This window comes from Polyodon spathula, chromosome 2 (assembly GCF_017654505.1).
Source record: "Polyodon spathula isolate WHYD16114869_AA chromosome 2, ASM1765450v1, whole genome shotgun sequence".
In the NCBI taxonomy this organism is placed as follows: Eukaryota; Metazoa; Chordata; class Actinopteri; order Acipenseriformes; family Polyodontidae; genus Polyodon; species Polyodon spathula.
In genome coordinates, this window is record NC_054535.1 from 101,999,382 (window position 1) to 102,026,036 (window position 26,655).

The following is a 26,655-nucleotide window of genomic DNA, read 5'->3' on the forward strand; positions in this document are numbered from 1 at the left end:
CCTGCCTTTTTTATAGCTTCTCTGCACTGTCTAGTTGGCTTAAGAGATTCATCCACTGTTACCTCCAAGTCCTTTCAATACATAGCTTCCTCTGTTTTGTTACTATTCATGCTCTACTTGCCTCTCATGTTTTTGTGCCCTATGTGTAAGACTTTGCATTTATTCACATAAAATGTCATCTGCTATGTGCCATCTGCTATGTGCCAGCCCAAGCTTGAATCTTGTCTAAATCTTTTTGTATTATTACATCTTGGTCTAAGTCCCTTATATAGATTAGGAATAGGAGTACCCCACTTGTTACGTTACTCCTGTTTGATGCCTGGCCTCTAATTATAAATCTCTGCTTTCTGTCTTGCAACCAGTTATGAATCCATGCTGCTACTTTACCATCTATTCCTACTGATTTAATCTTTAGGTATAGTCTTGCGTGCGTTGCTTTGTCAAATGCTTTTTGAAAATCTCAGTAGATGATGTCATAGGCACTGTCCTTGTCCACTCTAGCAGTCACCTCCTGAAAGAAATCTGGTAAATTAGTTAAACAAGATCTACTCTTCCTAAAGCAAAGTTGTCTGTCACCTATAATGTTGTAACTATATAAATATTCCTCCATGTTGGTCCTTATTATAGTTTCCATGATTTTACATATGATTGATGTTAAACTTATAGGTCTGTAGTTCCCAGTGTCAAATGTATCTCCTTTTTTAAATATAGGAACAGCATTGCCAATTTTCCAGTCCAGTGGGATGGCTCAGGAATTTATAGATTTGTTGAATATATAACATATTGGTTTAAAAATCTGTCCTCTGTTTTCCCCGAAGAATCCTGCACAGATTCCATCAGGTCCTGGTGGTTCGTTTAGTTGAAGTGCTGCTAGCTCCCTTAGAACTTTATTCTCTTCTGTAACAAACTCTGTAATTATGTTTGTGTACATTCTGTTAACTTTGGTCTATTGTACATGGTGTATTGCTGTTGACAGTATTTCTTTAAATAACTTAGCATGGTGGCGGTTGTACATGTGAGGGCATGTATGCAAACTTTAGTTTTCTTTTTCCATTGAAGCTTTTTACTATAACCACACGGGCTGCTCACACTGTACAAGGAAACCACTACTTCCGCAGCATGAGAAAACAAGAATGCCAGTCTTTATTTTTTCTTAAATAATGCTGATCGTTTTTGGACATTCCAGTTAGAAACAAGGTCACAAGGGGAACGTCACCCTTCCATCGCTCCCTGTTATTGCAGTAATAGTGGTATTTCGTTGCACTTCGATCGTTACGCTGTTCAAACCAATTCGAGCCTCTTTCCCCGGTTGCTCAGCAAGGGCTGGGTGCTGCTACGCTGGGAGAATGCAGGAAAATCTTAAGGATGGCAGTGCGTGCGAGCAAGAGGCACTGCCCTACAAGAAAAGAATGTGGAAGAATTTTCAAGAGAAAACCAAGCCTTTTCTCAGCCCCAAATTCGGATCTGACCGCCGCAGTGCAGAAGTGAAAAAAGAGCCCGGAGGTAAATGGATCTTCAACAAAAAGAGGCACGTGCTGGACCGCGTCTTTTCCTCTTCTCAGCCGAATATCTGCTGTTCTGCCCCGCAGCCTCTTGACTGCGAGAGGTCTGTGTGCAACCAAGGGGACCCTGGTAATAAAGAACAGCCGGAGAAGCAGGTAGCAGTCGCACCGGCAAACACAGACCCGAACTGCACAGCGAAACAACAGAAGGGGAGCCCCGAGCCCGCAGTGTCTCATCTCATCTTGTCCCATCAGAAGAGCTCCTCCCTGGGGTCTGACTGCTTTGAGAGGCTGCTGGACCCAGCAGAGAGCGAGGTAAAGGACTGCCTCAGGAAGAATGCGAGCGATTCTGTAAGTAAGCGTGTTTGAATGCATTTGTTATTAGGAAGTGGTGCATATTTTAGTCAACGTTTCATTAAAAAAAAAAAAAAAAAAAAGCTCAGTTTTGGTGGTAGCGGGTGTCTTAGAGACATGTAGCTGCAGTAATGCTCACAGTAATGCTCCCAAAATATTAAAGTATTAGTATTACATGTCTAAAGACTACTCCATAAAATGTGTAACAAATGACGTGTTTTCCTTTTTGGAAGCGTTCCGTGCTTTCTTCCGTTTTAACCCCTCGACCCTCCCTTCACAGATTTGAATTACTTTGTTATTAACCATAATTTACCAACTGTGGGTACTACCGCACGTTATTGACACACTTGTATGTAAGTGTACAAGGCCATGGCAATGAATTATGTCACAGTTCAGTGAGTTTTTATTATCACATACTTGTCAACATTGAGTTTTCAAATTACGGGAGCTTTTGTAAAGTGAAATGTAATACCTGTCAACTTTTGAAAATACAAAATATAGAGGGGATGGGCTGGTGGGTGGCTAGGTATGTGAAATTGCCTCGCGCACTGAATGCGTGTCTGCCACGGGACTCCCCCGGGTCCTAAACACTGTATATAGAGACGGGACTGCGGTAATCACACACCGGCCATTCATTTTGTAGAAATTGAAGTTTGTTGACATAATGGGGTTTAACAGTAGAACACGGGAGAAAATCCGACCCGGGAGATGTCCGGGAGAAGGGTCCAAAATACGGGAGACTCCTGGTGAATACGGGAGAGTTGACAGGCCTGTTATCACCACGCTATAGGTCCAACACTATGGCCTGCGCTGTGTATCATTGATCTCGTCACATGGGTTGTTGTTGAATCCTGAATAATTCACACACGAAGTTGTACTATTTCTGTAGTCAGTGGTGTTGTTCACTTACACTGCAGTTACATTTAATAAACGGTGGTATACTTAAATGCTGCATCACACAGTTCTTTATTCCAGGGCAAGGTAAATTGCCCAATTTCAAAAGGATGAAGTTGCATGGTAACATCTTGAGTAAAACCTTAGATACCTATATTGTGTTTACAAAGCAGTGCTTCACTGGGTGGCTTTGTTATTAATTACAAAAGCAGATGGCTTTGGAATTCCATTTCTGGAGGTCTCAGTGTTTTTGGAGAGGGATGACATTTTTATGTGGTAATTTATTGCAAGGTTAAATATGCCCCTTTTTTAAACTGATATTTAAATGCCTAAGCCGAGGGATGGAAATGTGAAAGTAAAGTACAACAGCCAGTGAGGACAGCATGCAATTAGACTGATGAAATGCCACGGCTGAAGTGAATGCAGCTTGGCTGTCTCCAGTTTTAAGCATCCCAATACATTATTTAATGTGGCCTGTTGCATAAATAACAGCTGATACCGATCTTCAGTGTGACATCCCAGTTACCTCACTCTTTAATTATAGGCCTCTTGTTTAGTTAACACTAAAAAGAAACTCCAGATAGGCTAATAAAAAACAAGAGCTTCTGTCTTCTATAGGGTTTTATGATAGAGCATCTCAAGTTATGATATTACACCAGTGTCAAATCCAGGACCACTATCTGCTTTATATTCCTGCCTTGCTTACCTGCTTCAGTTTACATCCAGTACCTCTTTTGGGATTCAGAAGTACTTTGCCATTCGGTGACACATGTCTCAGTAGATGATTTGACAGATGAATGAAACATATCTTTGGGACTCAGGCAAATTGCTCTTTGGATCACTATACTTTCATACACTTTTTTTCTATAAAGTGGGTTGCTAGCTGCACAGAGGGAGCCGCTCTTAATAATCATAATGTGCAGACTGGCACTGCTATTTGGTTAAAGTAAGCAGATGGGTTTGACAGCTTGAGTCACTGTGCCTGGGGTCGACAAGTGTAAAATTAAGCTGACACGCATCACTTACGCACGACCCCACCGTTGTAGTCATAAGTTCACATACCCCAATAGAAATGTATAAATTCTCCAAATTTCTTGAAAATAAATATTTTTATAGCATAAGTTTTGGTTTTGTGGATGAGGAAAAAAAGTTACAAGAAATAGTTGCAAAACTCCAAAAATACTAATTCAGAAGTATTCATACCCTTTGATGCCTACAAGTGCTAGAAATTTCAATATGATAATGCAGAACCTAATTCTAGAAAAGTCTACAAAATGCTGGATAGTAGGTGAACATTCTTAGAACGTATAAAAGTGTTAGGCATAGGAGGATTGCTGTCATTACCAATAAGTCAATATGGGAAAAAGTAAAGAATTATGTGAAGACCTTAAACAGAAAATTATTTATTGTCAAAAAGCTGGAGAAGGATACAAGATTTCCAAGCATTTGAGTATCCCAATTTCAACTATTGTTTCTATTATTAAAAAGTACAAAACTCAGGGTACTGTCACAACGCTCCCTCGGTCTGGGAGAAGGAAGGTTCTTTCACCAAGAACAAGTAGAATTATGAGGAATGTTAATAACAATCTGAGATTGACTGCCAAAGATATTCAAAGTCAATTGGCTGCAAGTGGCACTGGGGTTTCCATTTCAAGCATAGGCCGAGTATTGCATGGTGAAGGTCTCAAGGAAAGTGTCACAAGGACAATCGCTTAAATTTAGCAAAATGGCATTTGAATGAGGATATGAGTTCTGGTTAAAGGTTTTGTAGAGTGATGAAACAAAAATCAAACTATATGGTCACGCTGATAGTCGTTACTTTTGGAGAAAGCCTGGTGAGGCGTACAAAGAAAAGAACACCATACCTACTGTCAAGCATGGAGGTGGTAATATCCTTATATGGGGCTGTTTTTTCTCTAATGGCACAGGAAATTTAGTTCCAATACATGGTAAAAATAGATTCCATAGCATATCAACAGGTATTGACCAATCATCTGAAACCCTCCGCTAAAACTTGGTTTAAAGCACAACTGGACATTCCAACACAACTATCCAAAGCTCACATCAAAATCTACTTCAGAATGGTTAAAGAAGAATAAAAACAAGGTTCTGGTTCTCGTCAAAGTCCCTCTGTGTGTGTGTGTGTATGCATGTGTTTGTGTGTGTGTGTGTGTGTGTGTATGTATTAAGGTCCAAACTTCTATATTCAGTACTTTTAGGGTTAAGGAGGAGAGACGGTGTCACTCGCAGTACTTCAGAACTGTTAGTTATATCTCATTAGTCTAAGTGCAGTGTAATTTATACAAACCCGTAATTGAGTTAATGCAGAGTAGAAGCAGTCTGTTAGCTCTGAATGTGATTCCAATGACTGATAGCTTTACTGCGGCGGAATGGGAGGCACTTTTTTTGTCAGTGGACAAATTAGAAACAAGTACAGTGCCTATAGCAAGTATTCACCCCTCTTGGACGTTTTCACAGTTTGTTGTGTTACAACCTGAAATCTTGATGCATTTAAATGTTTTTTTTTTCCCTTGATTTACACAACCTACTCAACACTTTGAAGAGACAAGATAATTTTTATTGTGAAACAACAAATAAAAAAACTGAAATGTCTTGGTTAGATAAGTCAGTACTTGGTAGAACCACCTTTGGGGTAAGTCTCTACTAGGTTTGCACATCTGGATTGTGCAATATTCGCCCATTCTTCTTGGCAAAATTGTTCAAGCTCATCAAGTTGCATGGGGATCGTTGGTGGACAGCAATCTTCAAGTCTTGCCACAGATTTTCAATCAGATTCAAGTACGGGCTTTGATTGGGCCACTCTAGGACACTCACTTTCTTGTTTTTAAGCCACTCCAGTGTCGCTTTGGCTGTGTGCTTGGGGTCATTGTCCTGCTGAAAGGTGACTCTCCATCCCAGTCTTAGGTCTTTTGCAGACTGTAGCAGGTTTTACTCAAGGATTTGCCTGTATTTAGCTCCATCCATTTTGCCCTCTACCCTGACAAGCTTTCCAGTCCCTGCCGACGAAAAGCATCTTCATAGCATGTTGCTACCACCACCTTGCTTCACAGTGAGGATGGTTTTACCTAGGTGATGTGTTGTTTTGGGTTTGCGCCAGACATAATTCTTTGCATTTTATTTTTGTTTCATCGGACCACAGAATCTTTTGCCACATCGTTTCAGAGTCTCCCACATGCCTTTTTGCAAATTCCAAGCAGGATTTTACGTGGGCTTTTTTCAGAAATGGCTTTCTTCTTGCCACTCTTCCATACAGACCAGATTTGTGGAGTACCTCAGCTATTGTTGACACATGGACAGTTTCTCCCATCTCAGCCATGGAACGCTGTAGGTCTTTCAGAGTTATCAATGGCCTCTTGGTGGCTTCTCTGACCAATGCCCTTTTTACCCAGCTGCTCAGTTTGGGAGGACAGCCTGCTCTAAGCAGATTCTGGGTGGTGCTGTATACCTTCCACTTCTTAATGATCGACTTGACTGTGCTCCAAGGGATATTCCATGCCTTTGAAAACTTTCTATACCCCTCCCTTGATCTGTGCCTTTCCACAACTTTATCCCGAAGATGTTTTGAAAGCTCCTTGGTCTAATACATGATAATAACGTAATACATGAAATAGTACATTAAATACAGTGGAAAGTGCATAATACATGATAATAACATAATACATGAAATAGTAGCAGCAACATGTCAGCTAATAGCAGATATCAAGCTTAAAGAGCATGGAAAGCAAGAGAGAACATGTGGGTCTTGAGAGTTGATTTAAAGCGAACGATGGTGGGAGCATCACACACCAAAGCTGGGAAAGAGTTCCAAAGAGTCAGAGCCATGAAGCTAAACGAGCATCAAAGAAGAGGTTGCTGTCAAGAAGTACACCAAGGCTTTGTACTGTGGAGGAAGGCAGCAGCAGACAGTTACCGAGGTTCAGGGTAGCTATATTTAGATTCTTAAGTTGAGTTTTAGATACTACTAGAACAAGTTCAGATTTGCTCAGTTGAAGAAAATTGGCAGACATCCAGGCCTCGATGGCTTGAATGCAAGCCGAGAGCCGGACCATGCCAGAGGGGCTACCAGGGTTGAGTTTTAAGTAGAGCTGGGTGTCATCAGCGTAGGAGTGAAACATGAGGCTGTGTTGGCGGATGAGGTGACCCAAGGGAAGCATGTAGATATTGAAGAGATGGAGCCCAAGAACAGATCCTTGGGGACACCACAAGTGGCTAGGTTTGCAGGACCACTACATCCAGCATAGAAAACAGACTGCATGCATCCGGAAGGGTAAGAGGACATCCAGTTGAGACAGGTTCCAGAGATTCCAGTATACTTCTGAAGGCAGTCAATAAGAATGCCATGATCTGCAGTGTCAAAAGCAGCTGTTAGGTCAAGGTTGACAAGCACAGAGGGAGCACCAGCATCAGCACTGAGCAGGAGATCATTCACAATCCGGAACAAAGCAGTTTCAGTACTGTGATGCAGATGGAAACCAGACTTTAGAGATTCAAGCAGATTGTTGTCCGTGAGATGTTTCATCAGCTGACTGGCTACAGCCCTTTCAAGAGTTTTCGAGAGAAAAGGGAGACTGGAGATAGGACGCAAATTAGATAAGTCAGCCGGGTAAAGGGAGTGTTTTTTGAGTAACTTGGGCAAGATTGAGGGCAGCAGGAACCGAGCCAGAGTCCAGGGACAGGTTGAGAGTGGGCATAATAGAGGAAGCAAGGTCAGGAGCACAGAGACGGACAAGGTTAGTTGTCCAGGGGTCCAAGGGGCATGTGACAATAGTTGATTTCAACAGTAAGCCAGAAATATCGGCAATGGAGAGAGAAGAGGAGGAGGAAAGGGCAGGAGGGGCAACTGCAGGAGTGTCGAGGTGGTCAAGTAGTGGACTGGGTTTGTGGTGGGCGAGCGTAGAATAGATGTTGTCGATTTTGTTCTGAAAGAAAGAGGAGAAATCATGACAGGTAAGAGAGGAGGATGGGTGGGAGTTGGATCGGTGGCTGGATGTAAGATTTGGCCAGTGTTCTTAAAGAGAACATTGGGTTTACTGTGTCCCATAGTTATGATTTCAGATAAGTATTTCACCCTGGCCGCGGCAAGCGCACGCTAATATATGTGGGATGATGCGTGAAAAGGATGCACAACAAAAACAGTAGCGGATCACCTTGACGTGAATCTCAAATTCAAGTTACCGTTAAAATATTGCCGCAGATCCACAGTGTCACACTGTGTGCAGTGAAGTTGTAAAAGTTCATTCCTGATGAGTGGAGTGATAAAACGCAAAACTCCTGGAGGTTTTGAATATTCTAATATGTCGTATTTTTACTACATGAATCACAGCGCTTCTCTCTGTGGTGCTGGAGACAGTAGGGTTTATCCCTTTGGAGCTGGAGACAGTAGGGTTTATCCCTGCAGAGCTGGAGACAGCAGGGTTTCTCTCTGTGGCGCTGGAGACAGAGGGGTTTCTCCCTGCGGAGCTGGAGACAGAGGGGTTTCTCCCTGCGGAGCTGGAGACAGAGGGGTTTCTCTCTGTGGCGCTGGAGACAGAGGGGTTTCTCTGGAGAGCAGGGCTGGGCACTCTGGCAGTAGTGGTGCTGAGAGCAGCAATGCTGATAGCAGCACGGGGCCCTCCAACAGTGGCGGTGGCGCTGTGCACTCTGGCAGTGGTGGTGCTGGCAGGGGTAATGCTGACATCAGCACAAGGCACTCTGGCAGCTGTTTCTCCTTCACCTCCTCCTGGAGGGGGCAGTTGACTGAGAAGTGCCCCCACTCCCCGCAGGCAAGGCACCAACTGGAGACCTCGAGAGCGCTGAGGTAGGCATCCCAGCTGCCTTCCTGCAGTGTAGCTGGCAAGGGTGTGGGGTATTCCAGTATTGGTAACTGTGGCTCTGGAGCTGATACTGGCTGCTTTGCTCCCCTTCGGAAATGACCGGTAGATATTCCTCCTCCTCTTCCTCCTCTGGAAGGGGGCAGTTGAGTAGTGCCACCACTCCCGCCATATAAGGCACCATCCTGAGGCCTCAAAAGCACTGATATAGGTGTCCCCGCTGCCCTCCTCCTCTGGCATTCAGGTGGGCAGCACCTCCCTCGCTTGCCTCAGGGACTGGCCATTCTTCCCCCTTTTCTTAATTTTCTTTTCTTTCTCTTTTTTTTTTTCAAACTTGCACTACCGTTCTCAGGGGTCCTGTCCCACTGTGACACCACTTGTGTCAAGAGAGCATCACTGGCCAGGCTGTTAGGACCAGTTGCAGTGAAGCACTAAAGTGCATGTTTAATACAAAATAAAACACAGAAACAAACACTAACAAAACGCATTAACAAAATAACAGCCGTAAACAAAAGGTCTACAAAACACTCACGGAAATGTAAACAAATAGACAGGACAAGACAAAACCTCTACCTCTCAACAACATCAACTCTCAATCATTATTCCCAACAGCCATGATCACCCTCTTAATACAGCTGTGGCTGGAGCTTTAATTAATTATTTAATCATGTATTCAATTAACGGCTCCAGCCACATTCCTACACGTTTTTATAGGGATTAATTTAACCCCCTCCCTGCCAGTCTATTATTCCCCACACCAACACCAACACAGACACAGGTGCAACAGTCTGCCGCTCTGCCGCACTGCCACACTGCCGCTCTGCCGCACTGCCGCACTGCCGCTCTGCCGCACTGCCGCTCTGCCGCACTGCCGCACTGCCGCTCTGCCGCTCTGCCGCACTGTCGCTCTGCCGCTCTGCCGCTCTGCCCCAGGTTAATTCATCAAACTGGACGTTCTTAAAGCAGTTTTCACACAAAGTCTTCCCTTATTCCCACTGATGTATAACCCAAGACTTCACGTTGTGCACTGTGAATAATACAAAGAGTAGAAGCTTGTTCTAGTGACATACCTGCTACCCACAACTTAAAAACGCAGCGTGGCACCTACTTTTCTTGACTCCTGACATGAGGAGTACCCTACTTATATCCAGTACAGATTCACACGTGGTCTTCCAGTTCCCCTCCAGTCAGGTCAGACTTCATCCAGCTCGGCCATTTGACGCTTGAAAACATATCACTTGTAAAATAGGGTTTATTTTTGTGATTTATGTAATTCATTTATAGCATAATTTTTCCACCAATTACAACAATAACAGTATTGTCTTTATACTCTTATTTAAATGTGTTTTACTTTATTTATATGAATGTTCAATAATATTAATTGTGTTGTTAAATGTGTACAGCTATAGCCAAAGTCAAATGAAACTTACTGAATAATATTACGTAAATATATTGAATTAAATGCTGCTTTGTACTTAATGAAAAACTGACAAAAATGTAAAAAATGTAAACTATAACTTGAAATACTGTACCACTATTATGGGTTTAGGTTGACTTTTAGGATATCATTTTGTAGTTGCTTTGATTGCAGGATGTTAAATAAACATAAATATAACAAAATTATGTTGATTTTTGTATTATTATTATGTCTCAAACCTAAAATTCTAGGGGATGCAAAACATTTGGCCATAGCTGTAGATTAACTGAACACAGGAATGGGTTAAGTTTGTATCATGAATTAAACCCTGAGTCCATGCTGTAGATTAACTGAACACTGGAATGGGTTACGTTTGTATCATGAATTAAACCCTGAGTCCATGCTGTAGAAAGGAATGGGGTGGAATAGAGAAACATACAGGCCTTGGTTAGTGGTCTGATCAATTGATGAACTATTTGATTTGGTTTAACTTATGCAGGTGTGTATAAAAGGCTGCACCTGGCCTGTATGTGCAGGCTTGTAGAGGCCGGGTCCTAGGAAGGACTGTAGTGGGTTGATGCTAAAAGCACCACATGTTAAAACCTGTTATCATTTGTTAAAAATCATTTGTTTTGCTTTATGTTTGTTGAATAAAAGCACTCAACAGCATTACTATTTCAATGGCTGCCTGAGTTGCGGCTGGTCCAGCAGCAGGGTGGTATACACGTCATGTGCAATCTGGCCTCCCATGTCTTTTAGGTATCACCAACAGTGCACACTTTACTATTTAAAATAAAACAGTGTACTGCAAGACAAACTACAAGTTTCAGCAGGCTTTCAGGGCCCTTTTTATTTCAAATGGCACAGTGTGTGCTGTTTGTAGCAGATGCTTGTGTGCAGGTTTATACTTGTTGGCAGCACCAGGTGTGCTGGATTTCTTGATTGAGAAAGTATGCTAAAAATGTAACACTACGAGCTGTTCATACAGCATTCCACTTTCTTACATGTTGTAACCAGTTAAGTTGAAAGTGCTGTGGTGTATGCTGTAGGTTTGGGCTTCTGTTCATGTGTAACGCCAGTTAGTACTGTACACCCATCTAGTCAATTTAATGATCTATTGAGGTGTACGTCCTGAGACAGATTGCTTCTTTTGGGGATGGGCGATGATTATTAATTTTTCATGTATGTAACCCAGCTTCTAACAATAGTAGCCAGCAAAGTACAGTACAGGACAGTACAGTCATCACTGTTCATGGCTGAAATGTTCAAACACAGAGTTTACGTTTACAGGCATGCATGTTGTGTTTGAACAGTAGGTACTCGCACTTCAAATTACATTTTAGTTTATTTATTACTGTTCCTTTACCTTTTTAAGATGTTTTATTGCTTATTGCACACTCCAGTGTTGTGCCATGAGTTCAGGTGCTGCTCTTCAGTTATAGTTGCCTGCTTTAGACAACTGTAGGCTTGATCAGCCTTCTTATATTAGTGAGTAGCACAGCAGTGTATTTTCAGCAAAACAAAGGGAAAGTTGCTCCAAAGTAGCTGATCACTAGATGGTGCTGGCTGACAGGTCAAAACCGAGGGTTTATTGAGGTTTACTTTTTAAACAGAAAAGACAATCCCGTTACTCAGACATATTCAAACTGACAATAAACAATTCAAACAGGATTCAAAAAGAAGAAAGAAAAAAAAGACAATGTAAACCAACTGGACAATAAACCAGGGCCAGCTGGTGGAAGAGTGCTTTCGCCCTGCAGTGCCTGGCCAATAACTGTCCTAAACGTCCGTGCAGGAGTCTCCGTTTCCGTTCTGTTGTTGTTCTATTAAACCGGTGCACTCGGTCTCCGAACCCATGGTAGGTGTTTGTTTATAAGTCCCGTGGTCCAGACTCCAGCCCTGTAGGAAGGTATCCGCTGATTAGTCCGGAACCCGAATAGGCAGCTCCCCACAGCCCCTGTAGCAAACAGGGATTTGCAGACACAACGAAGGACAGCTTTTCACGACAGGTATTTGTAACTCTGAGGCTCCTATTTCATGGCATAGATGAACCCAGACTGCTTTTAGGTCGAAAAGAAACGCCTGACTAGCTGTACAGGCTCTCTTTTACCAGCCCCTCATTAATGATATTATACCATCTTCAAACAATAATTGCCTACCTAAGCACACCTGCAGCCTGTTTGCCCATTAACTCTTTGATGTCATGGCAGGTACGTACGCTGCCCACTTGTCCCTCTGATCTTTATTGGCAACACCTGTTGGCTCACCCCTAGTCTGCCATGAATGCCTCCTGGTGGTGACCTTGGGAGCTGGCTCACAATAAACATACCACCAACTTGAAATATAGCGCGTGTGTCAGGGTCCAATATAAATCCGCTATATATCGAAGGCCCCGATATAGCGACCCATAGAAAAACAAGTAGGCTAAAAAATACCGTACAACCACCCTCGTTTTATCGGGGGTGTCAGGGTCCAATATAAATCCTCTACACGACCTGCTTTTTCTCATTTTTCGTATAAAAAGCAGCACACCGTTTTATTTCATGAGTCTTCCTCTCCTTTCTCAAATGCACAAACCCGCTGCATTGAAATAATCCATTCGCAACAACAACATTGGAGGCTTGTTGCTAGGGAATTAATGTCTCTGCCTTGTGGCTTTTGCTAGTGCATTGCTTGTTGGGTAAAATAAAAACCGCTTCTGCAAGTAGATATTTAATTTGCTTTGTGTTATTGTGCAACATGTGTGTATGTAATAACAGTAAAATATTAATGGTTTGTTTTTAATTGTTTTGTATATTGTTGTTTGTGATGTGCAGTACGAAATAAAACGGACAGTAATTCTGAGTGCCTATGTATATTGCAGCTAAGAGAGTAAAAATTCCAGGACCATGATATATCTGAATCCGCAGTATAGCGAGGGGTGATATAACGAGGGGTGTTTGTATATATATGTATACACACTGCTGTGCAAAAGTCTTAGACATTTCAGCGTCTCAGTTGTGCATTGTTTATCTGACCCTGTCATGCCTTACATCAATTTAAATGATTTTCAATGACCTTTATATATATTCCCCCCCCCCCCCCCCCCCCCCCCCCCATTGAGAACAAGTGGGTAAATGTGATGGACTAGCCACCACTGCACCCTCCTAAAGTCCAAGTTCCACTGCCTCAAAGTTGTAGGAAGGTGACAATGGGGTCTCAAGATGAAGTACAGCAGGGTCCCCTGACTCTGGCAGGTTCAACCATGCTGTGAAAGCTTGAGTAACATATTCGGCTAAAGTGGAAGGGGCACTCACCAACCCGCCGGATTTTTGCACTTTTGCACTTTTGCACAGCAGTGTGTATATCTGTCTGTCTATCTCTCTATCTATCTCTCTATCTATCTATCTATCTATCTATCTATCTATCTATCTATCTATCTATCTATCTATCTATCTATCTATCTATCTATCTATCTATATATCTATATATATATATATATATATATATATATATATATATATATATATATATATATATATATATATATATATGGGGGCGTCAGGCAACTTGACCTGAAGAGCATCTCCTGAATTAAGATGCAAAGCACCTTAATAGACAAAAATAAAAAATAATTGAGTAATTGCAAGCAAGAACCAATTTTTTAGTGAGCAGTAAACAAATTAGGAAAATAAAATTTGAAGCTAATAGGAAGGAAGTTTTCGATATTACAGTATTTGCAAAACAGAACCAGAGGAAAACCGAGAGTGGTATTGCAAAGTAAGTGAAGTCAAGATGACAGTGTTTGCATCGTTTCTTTCTACAGGGAGCAGCCTGCTGTTTAATATTACAGGGTTTTAGTAATAAGGCGGCAGCTTTTCATATTATAGTACTTGTAAGGCAACAATGGAGAATGCCAAGAGACCCGCAATAAAGACAAAGTGAAGCCTAGATTACATTGTGCTGGGTAGTTTTCTTTTCACAATGTTACTATAATAATAACCCTGTAACAATGACTTGAGTTAGCAGAACCATGTTAGTACGGTGCATATTTTAATTACTGCTCTCGTACAGTCTGCATATCCTCAATGTTTTCTTTTCAGGATGCTGGTGCGTAGAGACAATGACATAGTGCCAGTCTCATGTGTCATTAATCAGCAGGTTTCATTCGACTTCATGAAGCAAAATGAGTTCATTCTATAGGGTGATGTAAAGCTTTTGTCCATAGCTGTACACTAGGACAGTGGGATGGTTCACAGTACAGATAAGAAATTAAAGTTGCTTTTAAACTCACATCGCAATGCATTCTGGCATGTACAGTCTACTACTGTTTTGTTGTCATAATTTGATATTAAAAAATGTTCAGCATTTTGTCTCGGCTACCTTTCACAGCAGGACTACACTTACCAGAATGCATTGGGTGTGAGATGAAATGCCCAAACTGCCCCAAACTCTACTAGTGGACAGGCTCCTAGAACGAACAGGAGACGACCCGGTAGTAGTCGTCCACATCGGTACAAACAACATTGGAAGAGACAGACCAAAATCCCTGCAAAACAAATTCAGAGAGCTAGGAAGGAAATTAAAAGAGAAAACCAAAACTGTGGTATTTTCTGATATACTACCGGCACCTTGCAAAGGACCATATGAACAGCTGGAAATAATTAATCTAAATGCATGGCTGAAGACGTGGTGCATACGGGAAGGCTTCACTTATCTTGATCATTGGACCACATTCTACAACGAGGACCATCTGTATAGACGGGACTGACTGCACTTAAATAACAAGGGAATCAGTCTACTTGGAGAAAAGATCCTCAAACAGGTTCAGAAGCATTTAAACTAGAAAGGAAGGGGGGAGAAATCAACAAAAAAACAGAAGGGAGACCGCATCGAAACAAGAACAACAACTCAGGTAAGACAACCATTAAATGTATTTATCTAAACGCTAGAAGTATCAGAAACAAAATTTTAGAATTTGAAGCTACTGCACTAACAAGTAACTATGATGGGATAGGTGTTACAGAAACGTGGTTGTCTGAGAGTGATGGGGACGAATATAATATTTGTGGGTATACACTGTATAGGAAAGACAGGCAGGACAGAAGAGGAGGAGGGGTAGTGCTATACATAAGAAACAGTCTTGAAGCCCAGGTGTTAAACCTGGACAAAGAAAACAAAGCCGAATCAATATAGGTCAGAGTAATGGACAAAAATTCAAAGCATAATAATAGGAGCATGCTATAGACCGCCAGATTCAGACAGTGAGCAAAATAATCTGTTTTACAATAACATTAGAAATGTGTGTAGCAAAGGAGACGCCATACTAATTTCAACTTCCCCCATATAAAATGGGAAAACCCGATGGGTAGCACGACGGATGAAATTGAAATGGTGGAAATGACAAATGACTGCTTCCTAACACAATTTGTTAAGGCACCGACTAGAGGGGAGGCATGCCTTGATTTAGTGTTTTCAAATAACGAAGACAGAATAACTAAAACAGAGGTCAGAGAACCACTAGCAAACTCAGACCACAACATGGTCTCATTTGAATTGTTTTTAAAACCCCAAAAGTAATGACTAAAGCTAAGGTTTGCAATTTTAGAAAAGCAAACTATGAAGGTATGAAACAGAGACTTACAGAAGTAGATTGGAGTAAAATAGAGAAAACATCCACGGAAAAAGGATGGCTGTTCTTCAAAATTGTAGTACTAGAGGCGCAAAACAATTACATCCCTAAAGTAGACAAATCTCAATGTAAAACTAAATTGCAAAAATGGTTTAATAGATCAATTTAAAAAAATATTCAGCGAAAAAAGGCACTTTACAGAGCGTTAAAAAAGGACCAAAAAGAAAGTACACAGAAAGAGTACACGGAACTGCAAACGCAAGTCAAAAAGGAAGTTAGAAAGGCCAAGAGAGAAATAGAAATGAACATTGCTAAGGGGGCTAAAACCAATTCCGAAATGTTTTTCCAATATTACAACAGCAAGAGAACATTCAAAGAGGAGGTTAAATGTCTAAGAGATACAAATGGCAAAATCGTAGATGAAGAAAAAAAATAGCAAATATATTAAATGATTACTTTTCACAAGTTTTTACAAAGGAAGATACGGACAACATGCCCCACATGTCATTCAGTTTTAAATAACTTTAGCATAACCGAGGCAGAAGTGTTAAAGGGACTAGGAGCTCTTAAAATAAACAAATCCCCTGAGCCGGATGAGATCCTCCCAATAGTACTCAAAGAAATGAAAGAAGTTATTTACAAATCGCTAGCCAAGATCATGCAGCAGTCTCTTGACACAGGGGTGGTACCGTCAGACTGGAAAATTGCAAACGTAATACCGATCCACAAAAAGGGAAACAAAACTGAACCAGGTAACTACAGACCAGTAAGCCTGACTTCTATTATATGCAAACTTATGGAAACTATAATAAGATCCAAAATGGAAAATTACCTATATGGTAACAGGGTCCTGGGAGACAGTCAACATGGTTTTAGGAAAGGGAGATCGTGTCTAACTAACTTGCTTGATTTTTTTGAGGATGCAACATCAATAATGGATAATTGCAAAGCATATGACATGGTTTATTTAGATTTCCAGAAAGCTTTTGACAAAGTCCCGCACAAAAGATTAATTCTCAAACTGAACGCAGTAGGGATTCAAGGAAACACATGTACATGGATTAGGGAGTGGTTAACATGTAGAAAACAGAAAGTACTGATTAGAGGAAAAACCTCAGAATGAAGTGTGGTAACCAGTGGAGTACCACAGGGATCAGTATTAGGTCCTCTGCTATTCCTAATCTACATTAATGATTTAGATTCTGATATAGTAAGCAAACTTGTTAAATTTGCAGACAACACAAAAATAGGAGGATTGGCAAACACTGTTGCATCAGCAAAGGTCATTCAAAATGATCTAGACAAGATTCAGAACTGGGCAGACACATGGCAAATGACATTTAATAGAGAAAAGTGTAAGATACTGCACGCAGGAAATAAAAATGTACATTATAAATATCATATGGGAGATACTGAAATTGGAGAAGGAATCTATGAAAAAGACCTAGGAGTTTTTGTTGACTCAGAAATGTCTTCATCTACAATGTGGGGAAGCTATAAAAAAGGCTAACAAGATGCTCGGATACATTGTGAAAAGTGTTGAATTTAAATCAAGGGAAGTAATGTTAAAACTGTACAGTGCACTAGTAAGACCTCATCTTGAATATTGTGTTCAGTTCTGGTCACCGCGCTATAAAAAAGATATTGCTGCTCTAGAAAAAGTGCAAAGAAGAGCGACCAGAATTATTCCGGGCTTAAAAGGCATGTCATATGCAGACAGGCTGAAAGAATTGAATCTGTTCAGTCTTGAACAAAGAAGACTACGTGGCGACCTAATTCAAGCATTCAAAATTCTAAAAGGTATTGACAATGTCGACCCAAGGGACTTTTTCGACCTGAAAAAAGAAACAAGGACCAGGGGTCACAAATGGAGATTAGACAAAGGGGCATTCAGAACAGAAAATAGGAGGCACTTTCTTACACAGAGAATCGTGAGGGTCTGGAATCAACTCCCCAGTAATGTTGTTGAAGCTGACACCCTGGGATCCTTCAAGAAGCTGCTTGATGAGATTCTGGGATCAATAAGCTACTAACAACCAAACGAGCAAGATGGGCCAAATGGCGTCCTCTCGTTTGTGAACTTTCTTATGTTCTTATGTTCTAGTGTACATGGAGTCATATGGTAACCCTGCCTCGGGTGAGCCATTGCAGTTACCTGTTTGTTAAACACACCTATAACAAACCTCATTCTCTGCAGCATCTCACAAAGAGATCAATACTGGACCCCACAAAGCCAGTGAGAGAGAGGCAGCTGGTTTTAAAAGAAACCACATGTAATATAGGTTTCGTACTGTTTTACAACCATTGTGTTTCACAGTTTTATATTACACTTTTTACATTAGGAGAGACAAATAAAAGCAACGAGGCATCAGAAAAGGCACTGAAAAAAGAGATCTGAATTTTGTAATGAAGGATAATGTGTGTTTTTATATTAATACTGATTCTGGACTTTTTCTAAACCCCCCAGTGTGGCTAAAAGATGTACACAATCTGATTGAATTATTAAAAATAGTTTTAATGAATGTGCCTTCGAAGGAAAGCTGTTAATTGTAAAAGCAAATGAAAGCTCCAGGGAAGCAAGTTTATGCAACAGCACCAGGGATTGTGAAAGCTAAATGAAATGGGGAAAACAAATGTATGAAACCGTGGAACACGCAGAGAACAAAAAGATAATTAAACTGAAAGCAGAAGGCAGCATACTGTAATTTACATTTTAAATCTCAGGTATATGAGGTCAATGCACAGAGGCTGCAACCCCGTTGTATTGTTACAGTGGCATTGTAGGATTCATGTTCTGGAGGAGAGTTCCAGTGTAGGATTCCTGTTCTGGAGGAGAGTTCCAGTGTAGGATTCCTGTTCTGGAGGAGAGTTCCAGTGTAGGATTCCTGTACTGGAGGAGAGTTCCAGTGTAGGATTCCTGTTCTGTAGGAGAGTTCCAGTGTAGGATTCCTGTTCTGTAGGATTGTTCCAGTGTAAGATTCCTGTTCTGGAGGAGAGTTCCAGTGTAGGATTCCTGTTCTGTAGGATTGTTCCAGTGTAGGATTCCTGTTCTGGTGGAGAGTTCCAGTGTAGGATTCCTGTTCTGTAGGAGAGTTCCAATGTAGGATTCTTGTTCTGTAGGAGAGTTCCAGTGTAGGATTCCTGTTCTGTAGGAGAGTTCCAGTGTAGGATTCCTGTGTTGGAGGAGAGTTCCAATATAGCATTCTTGTTCTGGAGGAGAGTTCCAGTGTAGGATTCCTGTTCTGGAGGAGAGTTCCAGTGTAGGATTCCTGTTCTGGAGGAGAGTTCCAGTGTAGGATTCCTGTTCTGTAGGAGAGTTCCAATGTAGGATTCCTGTTCTGTAGAAGAGTTCCAGTGTAGGATTCCTGTGTTGGAGGAGAGTTCCAGTATAGGATTCTTGTTCTGGAGGAGAGTTCCAGTGTAGGATTCCTGTTGAAGGAGCATTCCAGTGAACAGAGGCGAGACTTTGAGTTGGAATAAAACAAAACAACCAAACTTTCTCTGGGTGCTTTTCTTAAGCAGCCTGGTTCCCTTCCCTGGTTCCTGCTGTCTCTTGCAGGCTTCCACTCTTCCACAGTTAACTGCAGCTATACAACTGTCTCTGACAGCTGAAACTCAAAATTAATAAGATTTCATACCCTGCTGATAACTAAACAAAATACTGAACATATCAAATAATGACAATAAAACAGTAGTAGATAGTACAGTCCAACATCTTGGTGGTCCAATGGTTAAAGAAAGGGTCTTGTTACTGGGTGGTTCCTGGTTCAATCCCAGCCATTGCACTGTGTGTGACCCTGAGCAAGTCAGTTAACCTCTTTGTGCTCCATCCTTCAGATGAGACATAAAACAAACAAGGTCCTATTGGAAGTGACTCTGCAACAGCAGTTATTGGTGCATAGTTAACCCCCTAGTCTCTGTAAGTTGCTTTGGATAAAAGCATTTACTAAATGGCCAATTAATAATAAATAATGATAAGATAATACTAATGTAGTTAGCTGATTTTTCCATATAATTGAAAAATAAAGTAACAGTACACAATTACAAAAATTATAGATGCGTCAAGCTCTGGCTGTGCTGGATTTCCCCAATGCTCCACTGCAGACAGATGGAAATAATGCCTACAGTAAGTCACCATGGTATTCTATTGCTGTACAGGCTAGGGACTCGTCTGTTGAAGGAAATGATTGTGTTTACATTGTAAGCAGTGTCAACCATTCAGACGTTAGTACTTATTGCTTTATATGTATTGTACATTCACTTGCAGAGGACCTTTTCTCATTTACCTCCCTGAGGGATCCTCAGGCAATTAACGTACTTCCATGAAAAGCATTTCAAGCAAAATTAAATCCTGAAGAATCCTGGATCCTGAAGAATGATGAAGCCGTACGCTGCATATTCTCTGGTTTCTGCCACTCAGTTAGAAGGATACTTTTGATGTTTTTATCTGATAGGTTTACGCATTGCACATAATGCCATCATATGGGCAACCGTTGTAATTGCACCAAGGATCTCAAAACAAATACAATTCTGTCGAGATTACAACTCAAGGGTCAACTAAAACACACCTCTATTTAAATCTGTGGAGTTTCTTCTTCTTAGCCCAGTTGATTCTGTATTTCAACTGTAAAATGTAATCTTTACATACAGCTGTGCATTACAGTTTTTACCTCTTCAAATGCATTACAAATCGAATCTTTAAAAGGCACATTACTGTGTTCACAGGTGCCTCGGTACCAGCAGTGAGAGGAATGTGAGCCCCTGTATACATAGGCACATGACTTCATTCATTTGGAAATAGAAGAAACTCGCAGCTGGGGCAGGTGGAGGTGAGAGTAGCAGCAACAAGACCCCGTCGTGCTGGCAACATGGAGCTGCATCACGCCCTAGATACATTTTGTATGAATATTCAATGATGGCTTGATGTCGTGAGAATGCAGGCTGTGCTGCTCATATTGAAATTAATTATTGATTTTCTAGGCATCTTCTAGGGAAACCTGAGCCAATTCCGCCGGTACTGTCAACGATTCACAATATTCTCTGAATAGAGGCGAGTTATACTGACGATCTCAGAGTTCAATGAGTGGACCCCCGGAGACTTGAAGAATCCTCAATAGGACACAAAACATTTTATCTGCATGGTGTATCCAACAAAACATGACAGACTGTAGGAGATTTCTTTGGCATATTCTGTAACTGCATTCTGCATTTGAGGCTTTACATTTGTCTGTCTTTATTCTAATGGCAAAAGAAATGTAATCAGGGAAATACATTGTAATGCATTGTAAAATAAAAAAGGAAATACATGACTTTCAACTGGGCAATGAATGACTCAACCCCTAGCTGTTGTGCATTTATTTATTGTATTTATTTTCTAGGTATTTATTACTACCATTAACTGCTGCTGTTATTCACTGTCCAGCTTCCACAGTATAATTACAGTAGAACTTGGTGGTGCCTGCCTAGTGATGGCTTAAGAATGAAATTGGGTAATAGATCTTGGAAGGTCCATAACCTGTATGACCCTTAGAAGCCACTATGGCGAAGAGAAGCTTTCCCTCCTCCTACCAGCTCAGGAAAGGGTCAAAGGAGCTGCCACCACTAATCATATTTCAAATGGCATGCTTCGGGTGTAATTAAAATAAAAAGAGAATAGTAAATAGCAGCCACTCACAATGTTAGATTTCTACCTGAAGTGCATCATTATGACAATGACAGAACCCTCTGAATGGTTCTCTTTGTTCTTACCTGGGACTTCTAAGAAGACCAAACCAGTCTAGATCTCTTGTAAAAGGAGAAATAAATGAGAGTGTTTATTTTATTTAGTTTTTTTAGATGATAACGAATCTTGAGAGAACCTATTATTTGCTTCCTCTCAAAAAGAATCATAGAATAGCATTCTGAATTGCTGCCATTGTTAAACTAATTATTTTTAAAGAAATACCAATTTAAAAAAAGCAAAAATCACATTCAATTTATTCATATGCATCTAAAATATAGGAAAACAGGGAGACCTATTTGTGGCCAAATATTGTAGCTGTTGTTTGCTTTGCAGAGGATTGAGGTGTAGCGCACAGCACCCCCCCCCCCCCCCCCCCCCAAAGCCATTACAGAAGGCACTAAAGCTGATTCATTTTCTGACTGAACCCCTGACTGGAACTCGAGTGCAATGGAGAGGGGCTCAGTAGGAAAGCATTGAGCTTCAGTGCATGTGAATAGTCTGTCAAAAGCACATTACAGAAACCTGGGTGGATTATCAGGCCATTGTGTATCACACTTCCCACTTCATCGCAAAGTAAAGTAGGAGGAGCCTAAACATAAAGAGGGATTTATTATCTTTTGATAAAATAGTCCCAGGGGAGTCAGTGAGGGATGTACAGTAATTCTCTAAATCTCCAGCCTCCCACATACAGTCTCTAATCTGCAGTGAGCTCCATACGTTTCTGATTGTAGGCTTGCGTAGCAAATGTGTGCTGTGATAGCTCAAGCTGGATTAAATACAAAGCAACACATAGCTGATATTGTATTACACTTGCATGCTTGTTGTTCTGCTGTGTAATGCAGCAGGCAGGGCTATAGGCATTTTCTGTACACAAAGTGTTGAACTATAGTAGTCCCCAAGGGGAGAGAGGTGCAGTAGAGTGGGAACTAACGTGGCATTGGTGCCTCAGGATAATCAGGAGGATGCAGCTTTGTCTGTAGTGCGTGACGTTTAATTACAAAGCATGGCTGCACTTACAGTTGCGTTATCCTCTTGTGTGCACAGTAAAGGTGCCAACATTGACTGAAGGATCTTGTGTAACCCATACTGTGCCAGAACTCTCTGTGTGAACCTAAACTGATGATGAGCATGTGTCATGTTTCTAGATCCCAGATCTTATTGTGTTTATATCATTAATCATGCATAGGTTTTTTTTTAATATATATTGTGATTTACCTTAATGATCTGAATATAATAAGCACCTTTTTACACTATGTATGCGAAGCTCTGCGTGTTCTAGGCTATACGGGTTGTTTGTTACAAACAAGGTATGTCGTATACTCTGTTAATAGCATTCTTTACATGATGGTGTTTTTGTTATACCTCTTGTTACTATACAAGAGGTGTACCGTATAGAAGGAATATATAACCCAAGGCAGCTCAGTCATGCATATTATACACGCTGTGTGTTATGTCCAGACAATTACAGTTTAAAAAAAAAAATACTGCTTCCCAAAGGGATTGGTCCCCCGGGGGTAAGCTTGATGCATGCTTAGGCCAATGCAGTGAGCTCCGTCTGCTCTGCAAAGCTTAAGATATGCATCAAAACTTCTGTGTAATGAAGGGGAGAGGAGTGAAATTGTTCTTACATCATTAAAAGAAGTAAAATAGTTATAAGCCTAAAATACTTCATGAGAATACATGAAAAATATAAACAAAAGCTGGGGGTGATGAGTATTGGAGAAATGTAATAAGTGCTGTGCTAGCCAATTGGATATGTATTGCCTTCCTCAGTGTCGCGAAGCACAATACTGTCAAGTGTGTGTCTGCTAAGAAGTTTGTGAACAGAGAACTACACTGCAGGTGCAGGGAAATAGAGAGGGGGCATTTCCCATTGAACTGCTGATACCTACCTGACCCAGAAGGTCTGTGATAACACCAGTGCACCGTTACAAATTCTGACCTTTATAGGTACAATGAGATTAAAAGCTCAGTAGCCACACTTGCAAATGAGCCTGGTCGTTGGCATAGTGGTTAAGCCACTCCCCTGTGACAGGTGCGACAAGGCTAAATCACCCCATCTGATTTTCCACCTTCACTGGGACAATGCAGCACTGCCAGCCAGGATTGGCAGCTTGTCACAAGCAGGATTGGACCCACGCCTGCGTGACTCGCATGCCGTGCTTTAGCTAGTGAGCCATTGTGGACTCTAGGATTATAATACCTTCTTTACACATGAGTAAAATGAATTTACACGGCACAAGGTCCATAAATTAGTTATTGCCAGCAAATCAATCCTGCTCACCTAGAGTGAGGTTCAATTTCAAAATGCGAAACAAATAACATTAATTTCTTACCCAGCATTAGCAGGATCTGACTGTGATAAACAGTGCTATGTGTGTTTTTTGACAGAAGTAGGACATTATTAAATGTGAGCTGATGGAACTAAAATCTCACAGTCATCCTACCCAGCTTGCACTTTCTTTATTAAAGTGTTTAATTCAAGTTTTGCTTAATGAGCATTTCAGGTCATTAAAGCTGGTAAATTAGGGTTACCTTCGCTGTGTTCTTCAGTGCAACTGGGGTTCAGCAGCATTTCCTGCTCGAGTTTCATTATGTTTGCTGTACCCCCCTTGGAGCCAGCCTTCTGAGTTTCTAAACAAAACAGCGGAAATATTAGAAAACCTGATAACTGTATGTTGCCCCACCCCTGTGTGTATTTCAGTGTTGTATGTTGCGTGTTGTGTGTTAATGTTGGTGTATAGTCATTGGTACACGGGATATAAATGGGTCTGTGGAACACGAGTTGTTTAAAATGTATATTTGTATTTAGGCATGAGGATTGCACATCTCTTCACGTGCAGGTAAAATGTAATAATATGTGAACACGGGGAATTGCACTTTATTAATTCACGTGCAGTTGTACCGCGACTCCAATTGAATGATTGATTAGCAATCGAGTCTCGGTACAGCTGCATAAAAGTTGCATGTTTTCACTCACTCGGGGTTGTGTGTTCTGTGAGTGGAGAATGGGGTTGGAGATGGAGGTAACAGTTAGTATAATAGTTAAAATACAAGCTCACCATGTTTTGTCTGTGTAGTCTATTTTGTTTGTCTTTTTGTTTTGGCTACGAGTGCCGTGTCCAGTGTCTTGTTTGTCTTTCAACCTTTTATTTTCTGTCTGTTTCGTTATTAAATACTGAGCGAGAACAATCGCTCAGCTTCACCAAACCCCACCTCTCTGTTGTTTATTTCCTGGTTCCTGGTTTCTGGTCTGACGTCACCCACTGCAGCCGTCTTTGTGACACGGTAACACTCTATTCCTCTCACTTCGTAGATTACGTGTTGCACGATTACATACTTGGCACATATTGTGCACTGTAGTGTTATGGGCCTCTATGGACCTTTCTGAAGAATATTTTACATCCCAGTTTCTGTGAGGCAGTTATAACTGAGCAGTGTTCATGTATCCCTCTAGAACAATCCAGATGCACCCCAGTTGTCCCATGGAGTTTGCAAGTTTTTTTAATTGTTCTGGAGGGATATGTGACGCTGACTCAGTGATCCCTGCTATGAGAGTCTGTCAGATCAGATGCCTTTGCTGTTGTGACAGAAACAGCAGAACTCAGGAGTTACATTTCAGGACAAAGTATCAGAAAGGTGTTTGATGCTAGTTTTGTAACATTTTTTTAAATGGTGGAGACTACATTGTTGGTATAAACAGCTTGATAAACCAGGCTCATATGGGCGGTAGCTTGATTGGATTAGCAGTGTGTTTTCAAGCTGGCATCTGATGCTAATGAAACCAAGTAACATTGTCCTGTTTTGGCTGCAACCACTTTTCCATCTCAACAGGAGGCACAGTTGAAACTGCCCCAATAACTGGGCCTGTGTTCTCTATCCTAGAGCAAAAAGACCCCACAGTAATGAGGGATTCAGTTTAGCGGTACGGTTTCAGAAATCAGACATTCTAATTACATTAAAACCATTTCTGATCATCTGCTGCTGTGTAGGCAGTGACTGCTCAACTCACTAATAAACATGGGACAGTGGGGATAATGAGCCCTTCAACCGAGCAACAGCTTGTGTCAAAGCAGGCATATGCTATTAGGAGGGGGGGCTGGTACTTTCACAAGCAATCACAAACATGCGTGACCCAATCCTGATATGAGCATGTTACTTTTTTTTTTTATTCTTTTTTTTAATCACATTACATTTGTAAGCCATGCATTTGCAATGCATTTTAATTGAATGTGCTTAAATTGCCATTTTTACATTAACCGCACTGTTTTATGGTGTTTAAAATAATTTCAAGTGGTTCTGTGTTGCTTCAGTATTGAGTTGATATCATTTGTTTAAACTAAATCTGTCTTCTCTGGAGCTTGTCTGGAGAATCCTACGTGACTAGACTGAACAGCCTTCCTGTGACAATGTGACCTTTCAACTCTGTCAGCCCTGTCTTCTCAAAGGGCACAGTGTCAGCACCTAGGATTATCTAGACTTGCTCTAAACAGCTCCAAACCAGGTACGAAAAAAAGGAGAGCAATAGAAGAACCCTGGTGATTCCAACAGGACATTATGACTGAACACATTTCAGTTGCCTTCTCAAGGGCATAGCTAATCAATTTTCTGATAACAGAAAACTTGCCCATCCCAGTACCACTCTAAATGTTCCATTGGACAGTCTATCAAAAAACAAAACAATGCCGTAACATCAGATTTACCAGCCTAATCATTCAGCATTCTTATAGTTCAAGTCAGCCGTTATGAATTATGGGATCAATAAAAAAAGGGTTAAGAATCCATAACAATCCTATCATTTCTCTGGTGATTCAAGACAGAACTGAGTCCAGTTTCGGAGAGCATAAACCAAATGCAGTAATGTAGTCAGTACACACTGCCGTTATGGATTCTGAACCCGGTCAGTGAAATGAGATTAAAAGCTCTATCACCACGTCTGTTTTTTTTGTGTCTGCCCCTGTTACAATGGCGACGTGACCCAGATCTCATAGACTGGCTACAGCTGAGTTCAAAGAGGGAAGAGTGTTATATTGTGTGGCGCACTGCAGTTTGAATGAATTCTGACCACTGTCAGTGAGATAAGGGTTAAAAGCACTGTACTCACCAAAGCAGACAAGCTTGGCTCTTTGGATTGTGAAAATGGAAAGACAAATATATAATTTACTTAGGAGACAAAACTGCACTTTGTTATTGCCTTTCTCCTTTGTAAAAACAAAACAGGGAAAAGTTAAACTTTCTTTGAGTCGAATGCAGCTACTTTGTATTGAACAGGTGCATATTTTCTTTGCAGTGTTATTGTGGGTTGTTAGATGGAGGAATAAGTT

General features: G+C 41.1%; 1 protein-coding gene across 9 annotated transcripts in view; it reads left to right on the top strand.

Moving 5' to 3' along the window:
• Nucleotides 1-620: 620 nt before the first annotated feature.
• LOC121305921 (multiple C2 and transmembrane domain-containing protein 1-like) overlaps nt 621-26,655 on the top strand; it is a 167,945-nt gene continuing 141,910 nt past the window's right edge. For 2 of the 9 annotated variants that reach the window (XM_041237641.1, XM_041237668.1), the window contains exon 1: nt 621-1,853. In XM_041237641.1, coding sequence (XP_041093575.1) covers nt 1,347-1,853 — 507 coding nt within the window. In that variant the 5' untranslated portion in view covers nt 621-1,346. The remainder of the gene's footprint in view (nt 1,854-26,655) is intronic. The other 7 variants (XM_041237584.1, XM_041237604.1, XM_041237613.1 and 4 more) reach the window with 5 other exon arrangements.